The sequence below is a fragment of the Anomaloglossus baeobatrachus genome, chromosome 9 (genome assembly GCF_048569485.1).
Source record: "Anomaloglossus baeobatrachus isolate aAnoBae1 chromosome 9, aAnoBae1.hap1, whole genome shotgun sequence".
Classification (NCBI taxonomy): Eukaryota; Metazoa; Chordata; class Amphibia; order Anura; family Aromobatidae; genus Anomaloglossus; species Anomaloglossus baeobatrachus.
Window position 1 is genome coordinate 85,649,948 of NC_134361.1, and position 14,241 is coordinate 85,664,188.

Here is a 14,241-nt window from a genome sequence, read left to right on the forward strand (position 1 = left end):
TATCACAAGATTCTGCTGCAGTTAGCTATGTTTGTTTATTTTAATTCATGGAGCATTTCTTACATAATATATTCAGAATATACGCACCTTAACTTCACACTATTTCCCTATAAAGATGTAACATGTATATGTCTAAAGACTCCTTTCTTTATCTTAATAACTAAGTAGGATAGAAAAGATCCTAGAGATCTATATACACACTAAAGATTTGTCAGCCCGTACCTACATTACAAGTGTAAATATTTTCTTGAGGCAATTGTCCGATATGAAGAATTCAAACAGTCCCAAATTTTGGAATTTCTGGATACAACCCCTATTTTGATATATTGTTCTCTCATGGAATTATTGTTTTTACTAACACAATCCAAGACTGAGAACTGCCCATCCATCGTAATGCTAGCAATCCTAGCAAGGATTAGGATTTTCCTTAGAAAAATTCTGATGTGATGATTCCAGGATCCTTCAAGAATCCCAAATAAGCAAATTAATGGGTTACGTGGGATGGGAATAGAGATTGAGGAGGACAGTAAGGACCTTATATCTTGCCAGAAGGATGCACTGGTAGGACAAGCCCATATCATATGCCTCAAGTCATCCTCCTCAGTATGACACCGCAGACATTCTGACATCAGCAGTCTTCCCATCCCAACAATCTTAATGGAGTCAAATAGGATTGATGGATAATATAAAATTAGATAATTTTATTTGTAGAAGGGAGACATGGAGAAGAGACTGCAATATCTCCTACCAATCCTCATCTTGACTGATGGGGATCAGTAATTTCCACCTGTTCCTCACAATTAAAGGGCTAGATTTAGTACCTACTGATAGAAGATATGTATATAAAACGGAGATGAGACCTTGTGGGCCTTGCGATTTCAGTATTAAGGGAAAAGCCAATATCAATCTACCCAGTTATGTATTTGTGACTGAAGTGCTGATCTGAGCTGAAGGTTTTTGAAGAACTGGGACCTCGATATGTTCAATTTAGATGGCATTTGTTCAAAGGACAACAGCACACCGAGGTATCTCGGCTATAATTTGCCTAAAATTTACCATCCTTTTATTGTGTCGCCAAAGTAATTGTGCCAACCTAAGCATGGGCAACATTTTGGGGGCTGGGACCTTATGGGCTTTTTGTATGGCAAACAAGGAGGAGAAATCGTCATTTAGATTAGATTTCAGCCAGGCTTCCATAAATTGCTTAGGGCGTACCTTTCAGTCTGTTCTCCAAGTTATCTGCTTTTTGGTAACAAGCATTAACTCATCCTGCCATCTTGGTTAGCTTGGCGGCCATAGGGGATACTTTATCAACTTTCAGGTGCAGTACCATGGATTCAGCTTCAGGCATACAGCCTCTTAAGAAAAAAGAAAAAAATTCAGCTTACCCGTATATGTATTCGCTCCGTTCAGATGGGATACAGGCAGTACACCAGACAGGCAGGTCCGTAAGGCAAATAGAAGGAGTAAGACGGGACTCCGCACCAGTTCCAGGGTAGAAAAATATATATCCAACGAAAAAATATATAAAATATAGAAACTTTATTCAAAAAGTTAAAAATCCAAAGAAAACATAATCAGTTCCATGGCTTGACGCATTTCAGACAGTTGGAATGCAAGAAAAGTCCTTAATCATACGCCCTCTTAAGGCCTGCATGTCCTCGGGCAGTAAGCCTACATCTGACCACACCTCATTGATTTTTCCCAGTCAATGATTGTTTACATATGGAGATAGCCTGCAGTAATTGTTCTGAGACCTGACACAGGTTTAGAGGGGTATTCCCATCTCCAAGATCCAATAATAATAATATTAGCAAATACCTCCAATTAGAAATGTATTATAGTTCTTCTGATTCACTGTCGTTACCTCATGTGCAGGGCATTGCAGGACCTTAGGTGTCCATAGTTACGACCATGCTTATAGTCACAGCCAGTTATTTTCAAGTGGTAATAACCATGGATACCTAAGGTCCTGCAATGCCCCGAACATGAGGTAAGCGACAGTGAATCAAAAAACTATACTACATTTCTAGTTGAAGGTATTTGCTAATATTATTATTATTATTATTATTATTACACCTACTACATATGGGGATAGGATCTTCAAGATGGGAATACCTCTTTTAAGTCTTTCTGTCTCCCTCACACTCATCCTCCGATGTTTGTCCTCTACGGGAGTCAGGATTTTTGGTAGTGGAGATGCCCCTCCTTAGTGTCTGAGGGGTGTCCTACAGATCTCCCAATGCAAACTCCTTAAAGAGAACCAACCAGTAGAATTTTCATATGTAAAGTAAAGTCAGTGCTATACTGGCGCTAGGATGCTGAATGTAAGCATAGCTGCTGTTCTGAGATTGGAGGTTTTATTTCAGAAATATGTGCAAGTAAAGTTCTGGCAATGCACTATTTGATTGACAGGTGCAACAGGGGTGGAAATATGTGGGTAGGGTTTTGCCATCTATTCACGCCCTCATCTGCCGGCCTGTCCTTGGTAGATGCTAGATTGTATCGGCTGCATTTGGAACATACCTCTATCATGTGACAGAAATTACTCATACCTGGAAGGTGAGGCGACTATGCCCTCCGGTGTGTAGCCCGGCAAGGGAGCGCTAAATCTTGGTAGGGTCCTGTAGGATGTTTTCAGGATTGCCGGAGCTCCGCACACACGCCTGCTCTGCTGTAGAGCATGCCATGCCCCATACTGATGCAGTTTACTGTAGCATTTCATTTAAATGTTTCACATATCCATTCTTTACAAACGGACAACTATTGTGACATTAAACTGAGAGTACTACAGTATATATGTTATGCACACGTACAGTATGAGTTATTACCTTGATGGAACTGGGTATCTCTAGCCAGGTCTCATAGATATAGACTCTCCTTTGCTCTCTATTGCTGAGGTAAAACTAAACCATTATTGTCATTAGACACAAACTTACACAGCGTCTCTTTTTTTTCCTCAGGATACAGTTCTTGCAGAGTTGTTACAGATCCGGAAGGAGCAGATTGTGACTTACCATGAACATGATTCTCTGCTGGACCACAAAGAGGAAGAAGCTCTGACCGAGGAAGAAAGAAAGGCAGCATGGGATGAGTACGAAGCGGAGAAGAAGGTGAGGCTAGATGCCGAGCAAAATGTGTAGAGGACCATAAGGCTCATAATTGAATATACACTCCTCTAAAGAAAAGACACACTTTTTTGGGGGGGGGAATAGAAAAAAAACCCTAAAGGAAATATTATAAATAAATTCCTAAATTCTGTTTATTAAAAAATCTCAATTGTTTTATCCAGGAAGGTAATCATTATGGAATTAAAATGTCTGAAAGATTGCAATAGTTACAGAAACATAACCTGATAGGTGCCTGTGACCATGTACAGTAGAAAGACAGGGGAGATGTGTGAGCAGCCACCTCTTACCACAGCACTCCTGGTATCTCCACTATTACTTTAGACTAACAGGGTGGACAGAGTGAGTAGACTCTTCTTACCTTGGCACTCCTGATATCTTCAGTATTAGATCAGACATGATGGGACAGCAATGTGAGCTGTGTCTTCCATTTTCAGCAGCCATACTATCTCCTGTAATTAGATCAGACAGACATAGTGGACAACTATGTGAGCAGCCTCTACTTAACTCAGTACTCCTGTTATCTCCAGTATTAGTAAAAAGACTGGGTATACAGAAGTGTGAGCAGCTTCTTCTTGCCTGAGCATCCTCACCATCTCCAGTGTTATATCAAAAAGTGTGGACAAGAGTGTGCGCAGCTTTTTCTTACCTCAGGTATTAGATCAAAAAGACAGTTTGGGCCGCAGTGTGAGCAGCCTCTTCTTACCACTATCTCCAGTTTTAGATCAGAGAGGCAGGTTGGACAGCAGTGTGATCAGCTTATTTTTTACCTTAGTATCCCCACCATGTCCAGTATTTGATCAGATACAGGGTGAACATCAGTGTGAGCAGTCTCTTCTTACCTCAGCACCCCTGGTATCTCCAGTATTTGATTAGATAAGGTAGGTTGGATGGCAGTGCGAGCAGCCTGTGAGTACATCGACACTCCCGGTATCTCTAGTAATAGATCAGGTAGACTGAGTGGTCAGCAGTCGGAGCCCGGTTTTCTTACCTCAGCACCCTTGGTATCTCCGGCATTAGATCACATAGGTAGGTTTGACAGCAATGTGAGTGCTTTTTTTTTTTTTTTTTTGATTTTTTTTAACCTCAGAACCCCTGGTATCTTTAGTTTTGGATCAGATAGACATAGTGTATATGGCAAATAGTTTAATCACACCTGCTTATCCTGAAGTTGTGATTTCTAAGATGCCGTTGCATGTGTTACTTTGTAGAATGCTATCGCTGTAATTCTAGAAGCCAGATCTCGAATTATTGCTTTCAGCAGTGTATATTTTCTACACACTGGTCCACAGTTATACAGTTATTAATAGTGCCTTGTCTTTCTGCACAAAAAAAGTGTTGTGTTGTGACAATTTCAAGTAATTAAAAGGCCAAAGTCTTGAGTGCATTTGTACCTCCTTTATCTGTGCTCTGAGCTGTTGTTCAGTTTCTAGGTTACGCCTTTGTTAGCCTCTGTCTTTGACAAAGAAGTGTAAAAGCCTGTATGTAGATTTTTCACCAGATTTCTTTTCTGGAGTGAGAAGACAACTAGAAGATTTTATCACCATTTTAAATGCAACTTTTGAAATCTGGTGTATCCTGAATAATGTGTGCCACCTGCTGTGTGCATGTCAGGGGGGACTAAAGTTAGTGTGTTGTCCCATGTATGCTTTAGTTAAAGGGATTGTCCACTACTTGGACAACCTTTTCTTAAATACCTATATTCCCCAATGTTTACTCTCCTCCCTTACCGATGCCATCCCTGCGGTGTTGTTCCAGGTATCTCAAGGCTCATGTGATGTGATTATGCCATGAGCCCTGCAGCTAATCAGCGGCACCTATGGACTTTTGCTCAGTCCATTAACACCCGCTGGTTAGTGCAGGGCTCTCGTGGTATAATCACATCACACGAGCCCTGAGAGACCTGGAACAACACCGCAGGGATGGCATCGGTAAGGGAGGAGAGTACACATTGGGGAATATAGGTATTTAAGAAAAGGTTGTCCAAGTAGTGTACAAGATCTCTAAATGGTAAATACAAGGCTGTATTTTTAGATTTAAAAATATTTCCTTATCAATGACTTTTGATTTGATTTTGGCAATAAAGGTAATTGTAAAAAATAATTTAAATCCCCTTTGAGTGTATGCCATGGTCAATGTGTTTCCAAACAGATTTTTTTTTCTTTTCTTAATAAACAAAAGTAGGATGTATTCAATCGCCCGGTCCAGGTCTAACCAATGATGTTTCATTCATTTATTTTGGTCTCATGGATCAGATGCATATTAAAATGGCAGTGATTTAGATGGAGAATGTCTGCAGTGTGGACTGACTGGCAATTTATGCTTTATGCCTCAATTGTGTATTTTGGGTCTTTTTTTTTTTCTTTTTTACACCACTGCTATGTTAATTCTGCTGTATGTATAAATGACATCTAAAGCCTATGCCTCTTTTTGTTTAAGGGTTTGACCAGTCGTTTCAACATGGCAGCTGCAACTGGGGTCAATTACTCTCAAATCAATTTCGGTGCTGCTCAGTCGCCTTATATGCCCCTAAACCTAGGAGCGTTGTCTTCACTAACTAATGCACAACTGGAGGTGAGTAATGTAATCTAACGGCTCTGATGTATTCAGAGCCATAGACTGACATATACCATTACAAGTCCCCTCTGTTTACATACAATTATTTCTCACCCTGAGCTGTTGCTCCCTATGAAATTCTTATTTATTATGCATTGCTTATATATCAGCGCTTTACAGACCTCATCACTGTCCCCATTGGGGCTCACAATCTAAACTTCTTACCAGTATGTCTCTAGTGTCCTCCTGTAGAACCCGGAGGAAACTCACGCACACAAAGGGAGAACATACAAACTCCTTGCAGGTGTTGTCCTTGGTGAAATTTGACCCCAGTGCTGTAAAACAGTGCTAACCACTGAGCCAGCTATGAACACAGTGTAGCTTACTGGTTACATCTACTAAGCAAAGCAATGTTCTGATTATCATTTACCTTTTTATCTTTTTTTTTTTTAAGGATCTTATTAACCAAGGCCGAGAAAAGGTGGTAGAGGCTACAAATAGCATAGCAAACGCGAGGATTCAGCCTGTGGATGATATCATTGCTACAGTGGTAAGTGACTTTGATTGTGGCCATTACTTTATAAGTATTCTGAACCCTTATAATACATATATTTTTTTTTTCTCCCAGTGGAAGGAAAATCCAACTTTGTCAGAATCCCAGGTCCAGTCTTTGGCTCTAAGCAGACAGTCAAGCCAAGAGCTGGAGATTAAGAGAAGGGAGGCTATATACACTGATGTTTTGGCCAAGCAGCAAATGGTGAGTATTTCACCTGTATCTTTCAGGAGGATTGTGAGCATTTATATAGTGGGATCTAGAGCTAGAATTGTGTACAGTAATTGCTGGCCATCTCAGTATTTGAAGGGTTACATTTCACACACTCTCTCGTTCTGTGAGCTTTTGACGCCTTACCAACAAAATACAACTTTATCCTTCCTGCGGAATCCCTTTGAATTTTCATGCAAGCGTTTCCTGGACTTATTTCCAGTGACGGGCTTCACACAATTAAAAAATCCTTCCAGTTACTCGGTTCCAAGTTATTTGGGGAACACATTGCTCCGGAATGTCCTGGCCTCTACAAGGTGCTGGACACCTCCACGGCATTCCTGCTCCAAGTTCAGCTCCACCATTAATATTTTTTGTCTCATTTGGCTTTTGTTGGAATTGTTAACTTGCGCATATGGCACTGTCCCTTTTCCATTCAGTGACTTTTAATGTACTCACTGTTACGAATGTGGGTTTGGTCTCTGCTTAGCTGCAAGGTAAATCCAGCCTGCATGTGAGAACAGCGTGGCCCTGCGACTGAGTCTGTGCGTGTAGGAAATGCCCTCTGGATGCCAGCCTGTTAGTGATGGGGATAAGTTTAATGCTTCTTGCATCTGTCGGGGTGTTCCTTACTAATTGATTTTAGAGTGGAAACTTCTCTCCTGCTGGATATGTAATGCCATGTTATTCTGTACAAGGAAATCTCTCTGACTTACACCACATTAATGTAACTTAGTCTATTGATGTCAACTTCTAGACTACCTTTTCACTTAGTTATACGGACAGTGGGTTGACAAATAACAATCCAGTGCATATTGATGTATATGTGAATACGGCCTAAGACACACGGCATGAAAATCGGAGCAAGTGGAATGCGATAAAGCATCGCATTCCACTCCGACCAAAATTAGCCTATGTGCCAGAACCCATGAGCGATTGTTTTCTCAGCCCTAATCGGACCAAGAAAACAATTGCAGCATGCTGCGAGTGTAATGCGATCCTAGATTCTCTCGCACCCATTCAAGTCTATGGGGCGAGAGAAAAATTGCACTGCACTCGCAGTACACCGGTGTAAACGCGAGTGCAGGGCGAGAATGGCAATAGCCGGCAACGGAGGAGAGAGGGAGACAAATCCCTCCTCTCTTCAGCGCTGGCCCGCCCCCTGCAGCTGTGGTCTGATCGCACGATCGGACGTCAGTCGCAGTGACACTCACTTGACACTCGACTCCTGCTGTGCTGCCAGCGTGAGCCGAGTGTCATTAGAGGATTGCAGTAGTCCCTGTGTGGCCCCGGCCTACTAGTCATACAATGAGCAAAGAGCGCTGTAATGTGGAAGAGTAGGTCAGGCATTGACATTGCTTGGAACTCCACCATCAGATGTTTTCTGCAGTTTTGTTGCTGGTATATGAACTCTCATATATAATGGTCTAATCATTGGGGCTTTCTCATCATCATTAGTAGTGGTGTCAGCAAGTGATAGGAGGCTCCTTGGGTTTATAAATGTCAGCTATGGGTAAATCCTTTACAAGGAACACAAAGCCAGTCATTATAAGAGTTAATTGTTCTTTCTTTCTTTCTACAGCTAATTAGCTGCGTCCAGCGAATTCTGATGGGCCGCAGATTACAGCAGCAGTACAACCAGCAGCAGCAGCAACAACAGCTGGCCTTCCAGCAGCAGGCGGTGCTGAACCGTATGATCCTGCAGAAGTCTCCAAACCTTCTTGTGAACACCGGGAGCTACCCACAAATAGACCTGCGAGGAATGTATCAGCCCACTATGCAGAACCTCCAAATGCAGAGAGCACCAACTCCCAACAGAGGCAAAAATGCTGGACCTTCCCAAGCAAAAAAAATGTGATGATATTGCACTAAGACCTCTACTGGATTGTTTAAATGAGACTTTTTTTTATTTTCCTCATTTTGTCTAGGAATCTTAAGGCTTGACATACTGTAGAAAACATTACATATGAAAGCGTTTGATTTGTTCCCTTTCTGAATGCCGAAACTGTATCGCTACTAAGCTTTACAGTTCATTGGTTCTCTGTTTTTGTCGAAAAAAATCCCACAGGGGACAAACAATTTTTTTTTTTTTTTTTTGACTGAGCGGTTGCAGAAGAAGCCTGTTTTCAGTGAAAACATGCCTTCTGTATCCACACCAGGTGCTCAGCTTAGCGACAGTCACAGACATCATAGCAAGACATCGTTTTCTCTATCGGCCAGTGCACTCTGTACTGGAGACATTTCTATGGTATTGTAAAATGCGGCTTATGTACTCTTTTCTAAATTACTGTTTTTAGACCGAAAATGGACAACCTACCAGTACTACTGTTGTTGCTGAACCACATATTCGGTGATAGCCACATTGTACCAGATGTAGCTTAGCAATGTAGAGGGAATGGCCACCAGATACCCCTAAATAATCCGATGTGACGTTAGAGATTTCAAGGCTTAAAAAGACTTGTTACCTAATGGCAAAATCATCTAGACACTTTGTTCATGTTAAGGCTCCTGTTATCTGTCATGCATTGCTATACGTTTTTATGGTTGTATCAGCATCCCGGTGCCTTTGTAAATATAGTTTTTTTTCCTTTTATTTCCATAGTGCTATACTAAATAGGTGTTTACATTAAACATATTTGTTCTTCTTCTGCCCTTGTACTGCGCCACAAAGTGTTAGAATTATCTACTGTTCTCAGTCTGTTGAATTTGCACAGCAATTAGTTCTTGTATTCTTAAGCACATTAAAGGTGCGTATCCAGTTCAGCTTCTGTAACCTTTAAGACACAAACCACCATACTAAATACAACCATTGTGGCTATGGATTGGCCCTTCCAATGTATAGAGGTTTAAATATTATTTTTGACAATCTGCACCAATTGGGAGACATGATTGATTATATATATATTCATTTATTGATGTCCTACTGAAGTCTTTTTCAAAAATGATTTTTCATTGATTATATGGGTGAGTGAAGACATAATTTTGGACCCCGGTTCATGCTCCTTTTCTTGACATACTTACGCAACATGTTGGGGAACCACCTTACCCCCACCATCACGTGGTTTCATCCTGTACAGCTTGGAGGAAGTAAGCCATTGTACTAAAAAGAACAGGCCCATGTAATCTACCGAAGTCACAGATGAAGAATGATTTTATTGCTTATGTCCCTATTCCTGCTTATTAATGGTGAACTGTTTTCTTTTCTTCACACCAAGGACGAGTCATTTTGGCACCAAGCTATTAATTTCAGGTCATTGTTTGGAAATGGCAACTTTTTTTTTTCGTTTTTTTTGCTTCGTATTAAAGCTTTAACTCGAAGCCCTTCCAAAATTTTGTGGGATCTCTGTACATTTCTTCATTAGTTGTTAGCTTTCCATGACCAGTGATTGGAAATGGGACTCATGAGCCATGGCTGCACTGGAAGGAGTGAGACTATTTAGACAGCATTTGCTGTTAAAGTGTAACCCACACTTTTTCATGGGAAAATAAAAATACTTGTTCTATTAACTAGCTTACAGTATACACAGAAATCACACTATAACCATTGGGTTAGATTGAGCTGTCATGTAGGCTCTAGTCGTTCAGTAGAGAAGCAAAATTGTAGCCACTATGATTCCAAAAATAATCTCACCACCAGACAATTTTACAAAACTTTCTATATTTTTGTTATTTAAATGTTTCATTAGTTTTGCATATAAGTAGTGAAAGTCAAAGCGGAATTAAGTTCAAAATCTGTCAAACGAGTAAAATGTTCAGATGTTTAAGAAAAATTAATGTACATGCTTTCTAACTGCTTTAAATGTCTTGTAGTATTTTATTATTTTTTTTTTTACCTACATGCAAAACGCGTTTTGTTTTTAATTTTGCCTTTTTTGAAGTAACGACTTTTTACCTTAAGTTCACAACTACATCTTGGTAGATCAGCAGCGTCCCTGCAGTTACAGAGCAAGTTTTGCGAAGAGGACGCACATCGCGGACCACCCACACCAGTTTGTCAGTAGACCTTTTAGTTGCATATACTGTCTGTACTAAGTAGAGCATCAAGCTTTAACCAATATTCAGAGACTTCTCTCAACCTTAGAAAGAAGTGGAAGGCTCATTTTTTATGTTCTTGGCGTTTTAACTAGCTGCGTTACCTTTTAAGCACAGTTAAAACAGAGTTGCTTGTATTACAGTTTTGCCTGCTAAATTCTCCACATTTTGATGCTGTTACTTTGGATGTAAAGCGTTGGTATTTGTGATCTTGTACATGTATGTCTCAGTTGTATAGTAGTTTCAGTCCATCTGATCAGCTTTGGCTGCTGAAATCCTACAGCTGTTGAAATTGCATTTTTTTTTCTCCTTTCCAGCTCTTTTGATTTCGATATTAAGTACTGTATAAGTACTACAGAAGTTATTAATTCCAACAGCGCAGATTTTTTTTTTCTCTGTTTGTAAAATACTGAAGGACTGAAATTGTGTTTTTAATGAGCGAGCATTTAAAATGAAGATATCCTATGTGTTTTCACCATTGAAAGTGCTGTTTAGTAGTTGAAACTTTAAAAAAAAATATATTTAATATCTCATTTAATAAAGTGACCAAAACAGTTTCCAGGCTTTGACTGTTGTATCAGATTTTTCACACAATTTGAGGTGCAAATGGAGCTTCTGAGATATGAAAAATGATGTGCCCATGGCCTGGAATGGTAATAAAATAAAAAAAAAAAAAAAGCTGACTTACTCCCCAGCTAAGACATTTCTGGTCCTCCCACTGATCGGACCACGAGGCCAGTGACTGGCTGCAGGAGGGTGTATGAGACATCATAGTTACAGCTAAGAAAACTGGCCTAATGACTGGAGCGGCAGGAGGACTAATCGATAAAAAAAAAGTACTTTCCATATTTTTCGGATAATTAGACGCACTTTTCCTTCCAAAAATTTGGGAGAAAAATGAGGGGTGCAAATGATAAAACGAATGTAGCTTACTGGGAGGTGGGGGAGAGGGGTCGCAGGAGGCTCTGCTGGGGGGGCCGCTGCTGGCGCTCTGCTGGGGGGGGGCGCTGCTGGCGCTCTGCTGGGGGGGGGCGCTGCTGGCGCTCTGCTGGGGGGGCCGCTGCTGGCGCTCTGCTCTTGGCTGCTGTCGCTGTGCTGAGGATGGTGAGGCAGGGGCCATCATTAGGTCGGTGGTGCGGGCATCAAATAATGGCGCCCGGAGTCGGAACGTCCGCAGATGGAGCTCTCGGATCAAGATCTCAACTGCACACGCCACTTCTAGCACAGCAGTGGCCTTAAGGAAAATGGAGCCCGGATCTGGCACATGCGCAAAGGAGATCTCGGCGTGTCATTGAGCCGACGGGGTGCTATTTCTTTGAATACCCAAAAGGATGGCCACTGCCTCACCTCACCACCCGCAGCCGATACTGAATCTTGCCTGCCTCAAGCCGCCCGTAGCGAGAATCTAGGACACCCGCAGCACCTCCCTGCTCCACCACTGCCCCTGCCTCCTGTGACCCAGATTATAAGATGGAGCCCTTTTTTTTTTAACGTGCAAGAGAGAAAAGCAGTCCAGCTCACCACACTGCCTTGCTGGTATGATCCAATCCTGCGCACGGAAGTGGTTTGGCCACCAATCAATGTAGAAAAGAAGAGAGGTTTCCAGCGCCAGGGAGGAGAATTTAAAAGTCCATTTTATTGAAGAATTATATCAAATATTAAAAATCCAGCAAGTAAGGCATGAGTGTCGGATAGCCAGCAGAACAACGCGTTTCGACGTTATGTCTTAATCACGTTCTCATGCCTTACTTGCTGGATTTTTAATATTTGATATAATTCTTCAATAAAATGGACTTTTAAATTCTCCTCCCTGGCGCTGGAAACCTCTCTTCTTTTCTACCTTTTTTTTTTTTTAACCTTTTTTTTAATCTAAATTTGGGGTGCGTCTTATAATCCGGTGCGCCTTCACAAACCGAAAAGTACGGTGTTGTGTTATTGAATTATCTTGAAGCTTAAACTTAGCAGTTCACATAAATTCATAAGTCTTTTGGTGGGAAAACCTTTTCACATGAAACTACTTACTGTATTTTAATTCCATCATCTAATCCGTGGCTAAAGAGATACACGCATCATACATAGATAGATATGGTAACAGATGCCTATTTCTACACTGTACTGCGAATATCTCATCATGACAAGACCATGTCCCATTGTGTGAACATTAGAACCGCTCTTCAAATTTAGGGACCCATTATAGGAATATAGGCACTTTTTTTTGTTTTTTAAAGTGGAAAAATACACTTGTTTTACATAAAGCATTAAACCTCACTGTCACCTTGGCCAGTACACAAATGGAAGAGGGGCTTTGTGTTGACCCCACAGCTGCTTAAGTTTAGACTAAATCCTAGACAAAATAAACTGCATTGAGTCTATAGAGCTCTAGTAAGCCTGCCTAATTTAATAAGGTAGGTTACCAGAGAGACACTCAGGATTGCTAGAAGTTATTTTTAATGCATTTTATACAGAACAAATTAATGTCCAGTTCTTCCAAATATACAAGAAAAGGGATTGTGACAATCCATGACTTGGGATATGTGTAATAGGTTAATTAGGTTTAATTAATTTAATCGCTCCTAAAAGTGACTACTCAACAGTTCGGCTTCTCTTTGTGCCCGTGCACTTCAGGGCTTATTTACATGAACGTTTTCCTCATCTATGTGCTGTTGTTTTAAAAACTGCTTACGGATCAGTGGTGGCTGGTAATACACTAGTTTTTTTCTCTGTGAGATCCAAGAAAAACTCTACCTATCATCATATTCTGTTCCGTTTTTATGAATCAGATAGATGGTTGGCACGTCTGGTGGGTTAACTTTAGAGTACTGCCGTAGACCCGCAACACACATCCGTTTTTTTTTGTACGTGTGCGGTACGTATTTGCACGTACCGGAGACAGAGACCCATGTTATTCAATGGTAGATGGCGCACACACACGTAAAATCACACGGAACGTGTGTCCGTGTGGTAAGTACGTGTGTGCGCTTTTCTACACGGACGACATGTCCGTTTTTGGCCGGCAGCACGCAGGCACGGACCCGTTTTAGTCTATGGGTCAGTGCCTGCACGGACCGCACACGGAGTATGTCCGTGTTCAGCACGTATCATCCGTGTCCGTTTTTCATCAAAAAATCCGAAACACTTGTTTCCAATCTATCAGGACAATAGAAAGCAAACGACAACACCAGGATCTTATGATGAATGATTAACAACGTTAATTGGGTAAGAGTGCGGACCTTTAAAATCGGACAGCACACGTACGTATTTTATGTCAATACGAACATTCCACACGCACACGGATGCCATACGTACCGGAGAAACGCCCCAAAAATACGGAACACGGAGCCGAAAAACGGACCGTGTCATACGGACGTTTTTTTTTGCGGAAGTGTGTTTTAGGCCTTATCGTAGACAATCAGGTTTGAAGAGTACTACTGGATAGTATGGCATTTCTTCCCTTATGTATAGCATTGCACTTCAGACTTCATTGCAGCATTCCCTCTCACCCGTCTTAGTGTGGTAGTTTACATATATTTTGCTTTTAACTATTTATTTTAGATTTGCAAACAAAGCAATAAATGAAAATAATTACGCCATTAATAGAAATCCTCCTGTTGCATAATATTTTTCGTTAAATTATTTTACAGTTAGCAATATTCACATTGCCTTTTCAGAGAGGGAGGACTTGAACTCTAGTGCCATATATTGAAGCTAGCAATCCTAAAAGTCATTATCAGCCCTTTAATGAGCCTTGCCACAGGACTAAAG

At 41.0% G+C, this 14,241-nt stretch overlaps 1 protein-coding gene across 2 annotated transcripts in view; it reads left to right on the forward strand.

The window, feature by feature from the left end:
• The window catches only part of ATRX (ATRX chromatin remodeler), a 355,842-nt gene extending 344,799 nt beyond the window's left edge, over window positions 1-11,043 (forward strand). For both annotated transcript variants that reach the window (XM_075323857.1, XM_075323858.1), the window contains 5 exons: window positions 2,964-3,113; window positions 5,568-5,702; window positions 6,139-6,234; window positions 6,313-6,441; window positions 8,030-11,043. In XM_075323857.1, coding sequence (XP_075179972.1) covers window positions 2,964-3,113; window positions 5,568-5,702; window positions 6,139-6,234; window positions 6,313-6,441; window positions 8,030-8,305 — 786 coding nt within the window. In that variant the 3' untranslated portion in view covers window positions 8,306-11,043. The remainder of the gene's footprint in view (window positions 1-2,963; window positions 3,114-5,567; window positions 5,703-6,138; window positions 6,235-6,312; window positions 6,442-8,029) is intronic.
• Window positions 11,044-14,241: the final 3,198 nt, after the last annotated feature.